This window comes from Onychostruthus taczanowskii, unplaced genomic scaffold, assembly GCF_017590055.1.
Source record: "Onychostruthus taczanowskii isolate IOZ18803 unplaced genomic scaffold, ASM1759005v1 scaffold188, whole genome shotgun sequence".
Taxonomy (NCBI): Eukaryota; Metazoa; Chordata; class Aves; order Passeriformes; family Passeridae; genus Onychostruthus; species Onychostruthus taczanowskii.
Genome location: NW_024499106.1, coordinates 282,729 through 288,506, shown reverse-complemented (window position 1 = coordinate 288,506; position 5,778 = coordinate 282,729). Strand labels below are relative to the sequence as shown.

The following is a 5,778-nucleotide window of genomic DNA, read 5'->3' as shown; positions in this document are numbered from 1 at the left end:
GGGCGGGAGCGGCTCCGGCCCCGCCGCAGGGCTCGCCCTGCAGACGGGGCTGCTGCCGGCTCGGGGCAGGACCGGAGCCGCTGCACCGGAGCATGGAGGTACCCACCGGGACCCCCCCGCCGCCGCCCCGGAGCCCCGAGCTGCGCGCTGCGGGAGCTACTCAGCCCCTCCGCCGCTGCCCCGGGACTCCTCTCTCACCCAGAGCTCTCTTAGCAAACTATCCCCCCCATCCCGGGCCACCGGGAGCTGCGCCGGTGACCCGTCCGGGTGCAGCTCCCCGGGACCGCTCGGGTCTCCCGGTTGCCAGCGCAGCCCCCCGCGGTCCCCACCGGAGAGGGGCCGGAACCCCCCGCCAGCACCGGCAAGGGGGAACGGCGACCCCCAACACACACCCACCCACCCACGCCCCCCCCGGGCTGAGCGGCGGGGGCGGCTCCGTGCGCCCCGGGGGGGGCGGTGGGAGGCGGGGGCGGCTCGGCTCGGCTCGCCCCGTCTATGTCGTTTTCTGACTCCAGCGCTACCTTCCTGCTCAACGAGGTACCGGCTCCGGTACCGGCCGCGGTACCCGGGGGACCGTGCGCGGGGGTCGCGGTGGGTTTTGGCGGGGAGCTCTCCGCCGGGCTGGTGATGGCGCACGAGGGGGCTGCGCCTCGAGGGGGGCCGTGCTCGGTGCGGGGCTCGTGCCCGGTGCGGGGGGTGCTGTGCCGCCCCCCGGCCCTTTGTTCCTCGCCGCCGCCACCGCTCTCGTCCACCCCACCCGGGAGGTACCGCCGGGACCGGGTCCGGGACCAGGCGGGAAGAGAATGCCGATAGCCACGGCCGGGGGCCCCGCGGGGGTCGATGCTCCAGGCCGGGGGGGCTGCATGGGAGGGGGGTCGTGCGTGAGGGGGGCTCGGGGAGGGGGGGGGCTCAGCCACATTCAGGGACCTATAAATATTTCACCGCAGCTTCTGCGCCTGTTCCAGGCGCAGCGGGCGGTGGATAAATACCGGCGCGGCGGGGAGGGGGAGCCGGGGGTGCTGGGCTGAGCACCCCAGGGTGGGGGGCGGCAGGGGTACCATCCACATCCCAGCGTGACAGGAGTCATCTCCCCATCCCTGGGCCTGCGGAGGTCTCCCCCGTGACCCCCCCAGCACGTAGGGGCTGCACCCCAGGGCAGCTGTGCTGGGTGATGCCACCTGACACACCCGGCTTGATGCCAGCGTGGGCTCCCCAGAGCTGGAGGGGGTCAGCAGGGTCCCCTCCCGAGGCTGGCACCGCCTCAGCACGAGGTCCCTCTTTGTGGGGGTGTCCCTGGCAGCCCCCCGGCACTCAGCCCCGCTCCCCCAGGGCTCGGCGGACTCCTACACCAGCCGCCCTTCCCTGGACTCCGACGTGTCCCTGGAAGAGGACCGTGAGGGCGCCCGGCGCGAGGTGGAGAGCCAGGCTCAGCAGCAGCTCGAGAGGGCCAAGGTAAGGATGGGGAAACACCCAGAGCATGGCCCGGGGTTGCTGCCGGGGCCCAGGGGTGCTGATCACCCCCAAAATCCCCAGCACAAGCCGGTCGCCTTCGCTGTGCGCACCAATGTCAGCTACTGCGGGGCGCTGGACGAGGAGTGCCCGGTGCAGGGAGCCGCCATCAACTTCGAAGCCAAAGATTTCCTGCACATCAAAGAGGTCAGCTGGGGTGCTGGGGGGGTCTGCTCAGGGCCGGGCACCTCCCCTGGTCTCACCTGTGCCCTGTCCTCATGCAGAAATACAGCAATGACTGGTGGATCGGGCGCCTAGTGAAGGAGGGGGGGGACATCGCCTTCATCCCCAGCCCCCAGCGCCTGGAAGCCATGAGGCTCAAGCAGGAGCAGAAAGCCAGGTAGGGATGGGACCCCTGGCCCCACTCTGGGACCCCCAACACCCCCTTACCCACTTCTTCCTTAGGAGAGCTGGCAATGCCTCAGGCCTCGGCGACAGCGGGAGCCGGCGATCGCCTCCCCCCTCCTTAGGTAAGGGCAGATCTTGGCCCAGGGGAGTCGTGGGTATCCTGAGGGGGTCCCCACTTTACTGTCACCAACCTCTGTCTCTTCTCTCCCCAAGCCAAGCAGAAGCAGAAGCAGGTGAGTCCCAGGTGCAGGGCTGTGCCCTGGGCAGGGGGCGGTGAGGAGGGGGCTGCAGGTGGGGCCAATAGTGGCTGTTTCTGGGGTGGGCTGGGAGCAGAAACCCCCCTTTCTTCCCTGGCTATGGGGCTGGGAGGGCTCCGGGATGCTGTGCCTCTCTGGAACAGGCTCGATGACCCTTCCCTGGCCGGGGGTGGGAGCACAGGGCCCTGACCCCCCCCCGCCCCGTGTCCCCTTGCAGACGCAGCACATCCCACCCTACGACGTGGTCCCCTCCATGCGGCCCGTGGTGCTGGTGGGGCCCTCGCTGAAAGGATATGAGGTACGGGGGTGGGGATGCAGGGTGGCTTCGTTGTGCCCTCAGGGTGGTGGCCTGCTCCCCTTGTCCCTTCCCTGCCCATCGTGTGCCGGCAGAGGGCAGATGGCGGGGCCGAGGGCGGCTGGCAGGGCGCTGAGCGGCTGCCACCTCCCCGCCGGTGCCATCTGCCGCGGCTCACCGGGCTGGCGGCCCCACGGCAGGTCACCGACATGATGCAGAAAGCCCTCTTCGACTTCCTCAAGCACAGATTCGATGGCAGGTGAGAGCATCACCCCACCCAGACCCCCCCCCCCCTTTCCAATGCCTGCGGGTCCCCAGGTGCCCACGGCGTCCCTGTGCTCCCCAGGATCTCCATCACCCACATCACAGCCGACCTGTCCCTGGCCAAGCGCTCCATCCTCAACAACCTGGGCAAGCAGGCGATCCTGGAGCGCTCCACCACCCGCTCCAGCATTGGTGAGGGGCCAGGCTCACCCCAGGGCGTGCAGGGACCCCCCTCCCAGGGCCAGCACAGCCTGACACGGCCCCCCCGGTGTCCCCCCAGCCGAGGTGCAGAGCGAGATCGAACGCATCTTCGAGCTGGCCAAGTCCCTGCAGCTGGTGGTGCTGGATGCTGACACCATCAACCACCCGGCCCAGCTGGCCAAGACCTCCCTGGCACCCATCATCGTCTACGTCAAGGTGTCCTCCCCCAAGGTGAGGGGTCACCACGGCTCTGGGGGTGGTCCTTGCCACCCCCTGTGGTGCTGCCACTCCCCTGTCCCCTCCCCAGGTCCTGCAGAGGCTCATCAAGTCCAGGGGCAAGTCGCAGGTGAAGCACCTCAACGTGCAGATGATGGCAGCTGACAAGCTGGTGCAGTGTCCCCCGGTGAGCCAGCCTGTCCCCCCACCCTGGGGATGCCTGGGGGGAACCCCGAGCCCTCCCTGACCCCTCTCACCTGCCCCCCCAGGAGCTCTTTGATGTGATCCTGGATGAGAACCAGCTGGAGGACGCCTGTGAGCACCTGGCTGAGTACCTGGAGGTTTACTGGCGCGCCACTCACCACCCTCCACACGCCCCCCACGCTGTCCCCTCACCCACCGGCCTGCCAGGCCTGCAGGTAACCCCAGGGCACCCCCCTGCTCCCCACTGGCAAGTGCCACATGGGGGAGGATATGGGGGGGCACACAGCCCCCCACGCTGTCCCCACTCCCTGCTCCCTAGGGGCTGCTGGTACAGGGGTCCACAGAACAGGGTGGGGGGTGCACAGGTCAGAATTGGGGTCCCACTCTGTGCCTCTTATGGGCACCCAGCACAGGGGTGCCCAGGCTGGGGGGGCACATGCAGCTCCCCACTCCCTATGGAAAGTTGGCACAGGGCTCCAAAGATGGGGTGGGGGACACGCAGCCCCCTTGCCCCCCACGCTGTCCCCTCACCCACCGGCCTGCCAGGCCTGCAGGTAACCCCAGGGCACCCCCCTGCTCCCCACTGGCAAGTGCCACATGGGGGGGCACACAGCCCCCCACGCTGTCCCCACTCCCTGCTCCCTAGGGGCTGCTGGTACAGGGGTCCACAGAACAGGGTGGGGGGTGCACAGGTCAGAATTGGGGTCCCACTCTGTGCCTCTTATGGGCACCCAGCACAGGGGTGCCCAGGCTGGGGGGGCACATGCAGCTCCCCCCTCCCTATGGACAGTTGGCACAGGGCTCCAAAGACGGGGTGGGGGACACGCAGCCCCCTTCAGGGACCCAGCACAGGGTGCCAGGGCCAGGGAGGGCACACTGAACCTCCTCCAGGGACCCAGCACAGGGCGCCAGGGCAGGGGGGGCACACTCAGCTCCCTCCAGGGATCCAGCACAGGGTGCCAGGGCAGGGGGGCACACGGAACCTCCTCCAGGGACCCAGCACAGGGTGCCAGGGCCGGGGAGGGCACACGGAACCCCCTCCAGGGACCCAGCACAGGGGGGGCACACACAGCCCCCTCCAGGGACCCAGCACAGGGTGCCAGGGCAGGGGGGGCACACTCAGCTCCCTCCAGGGATCCAGCACAGGGTGCCAGGGCAGGGGGGCACACGGAACCTCCTCCAGGGACCCAGCACAGGGTGCCAGGGCAGGGGCAGGCACAGGGACCCAGCACAGGGTGCCAGGGCAGGGGCAGGCACACGCAGCCCCCACCTCTCCACCCCCTGCCCGCAGAGCCAGCAGCTGCTGGGGGAGCGGGGCGAGCACTCGCCGCTGGAGCACGACAGCCTGATGCCATCGGACGAGGCGGGGGACACCTCGCCCCAGCCTTGGGGAGCCACGTCCCAGCGCAGCTCGCGGCACCTGGAGGAGGAAGAGGAGTACGGGGACCCCTACCCCGACCTGTACCAGCCCCACCGGCACCACGGCAGCGGCCCCGGCACGCCGGAGCGCCCGAGCGAGCGCAACCACGACAGGAACTGGCAGCGCAGCCGGCCCTGGGCCAAGGACAGCTATTAGGGGTGGGAGGGGGGGGGCACGGCTGGGAACCGGCCCCCCCAAACCCCGGGCGCTCCCCGCCTCGCCCCAGCCCCGCGCTGGGGGTGCTCAGACAATCGAACTCCGCACCGGCAGCTTCCTCTCGCCCGGCCCCCCCCGGGCACGACTTCAGCCATAAGCACAGCGAGGTGGGGGGGGGCCCGGCGGCCAGGATGCCCTGGGACTCCCCGCCCGAGTTTTTTGGGGAGTCTGGGGACAGACAAATGCCTTCGCCCTGCCTCAGTGTCCCCCCCCCGGGCCCTGCATCACAGGTCGGCTCATTTTCCGCAGGGCAGCTGCCATGGACAGTGGGTGCCCCCCCCCCAAAAAAAAAAGGGGAGGTAAGGAGTGGGGGGGCAGTTGTAGCAGCATCCCCCAGCCCGCACAGACCCGAGGAAGAAAGGGAAGGTGCCTGCTCACCCCCGGGACCTGGCCTGCCCCCTCCCCACCCCTGCATGGGACCCCCGGGAGGAGTGGGTCACAGCACTCGCTTCGCTCTGCACCGATTCCCCCCCGCCCCCGGTCACCGCAGCCACCCCGCCCCCGCCCCCGGCACGGGGAGGGCACAGCGGGGGCTGCCCGGGGTGTGGGGGCTGCTCCACGCTTGCACCCACTGCCCTGTCCCCCTGCCCATGCTGTCACCGCACGTCACCACAGTCCTGTAAATACGGCGCCCACTGCCCTCGGCTGGGGGTCCTGGCGTGGGCTGAGCCCCCCCCGCGGCCATTACTGGTGGGAAGGGGGGGGGGAATGGGGTGGGGGCCACAGATTTGTTATAATTTCTTTTGTAGAAAGCACTGATTTCCCTGTAATTGGTTTCAGAAACACACGAGTGCTCAGAGGTGCTGGTGTCCGTGTCTGTGGGGGGGGACGTGGGGGAAGCTGGTCTG

General features: G+C 69.8%; 1 protein-coding gene across 2 annotated transcripts in view; it reads left to right on the top strand.

Annotated features, from left to right (window-relative positions):
* CACNB3 (calcium voltage-gated channel auxiliary subunit beta 3) overlaps positions 1–5,708 on the top strand; it is a 7,402-nt gene extending 1,694 nt beyond the window's left edge. The window contains exons 1-13 of one of the 2 annotated variants that reach the window (XM_041401218.1): positions 474–537; positions 1,330–1,452; positions 1,534–1,656; positions 1,734–1,849; positions 1,915–1,979; positions 2,071–2,090; positions 2,332–2,412; positions 2,610–2,668; positions 2,756–2,865; positions 2,954–3,105; positions 3,182–3,277; positions 3,360–3,509; positions 4,586–5,708. In XM_041401218.1, coding sequence (XP_041257152.1) covers positions 496–537; positions 1,330–1,452; positions 1,534–1,656; positions 1,734–1,849; positions 1,915–1,979; positions 2,071–2,090; positions 2,332–2,412; positions 2,610–2,668; positions 2,756–2,865; positions 2,954–3,105; positions 3,182–3,277; positions 3,360–3,509; positions 4,586–4,870 — 1,422 coding nt within the window. In that variant the 5' untranslated portion in view covers positions 474–495 and the 3' untranslated portion in view covers positions 4,871–5,708. Of the gene's footprint in view, positions 1–473; positions 538–1,329; positions 1,453–1,533; positions 1,657–1,733; positions 1,850–1,914; positions 1,980–2,070; positions 2,091–2,331; positions 2,413–2,609; positions 2,669–2,755; positions 2,866–2,953; positions 3,106–3,181; positions 3,278–3,359; positions 3,510–4,585 lie in introns of those variants that run through there. The other variant, XM_041401217.1, reaches the window with a different exon arrangement.
* The last annotated feature ends 70 nt before the right edge of the window (positions 5,709–5,778 follow it).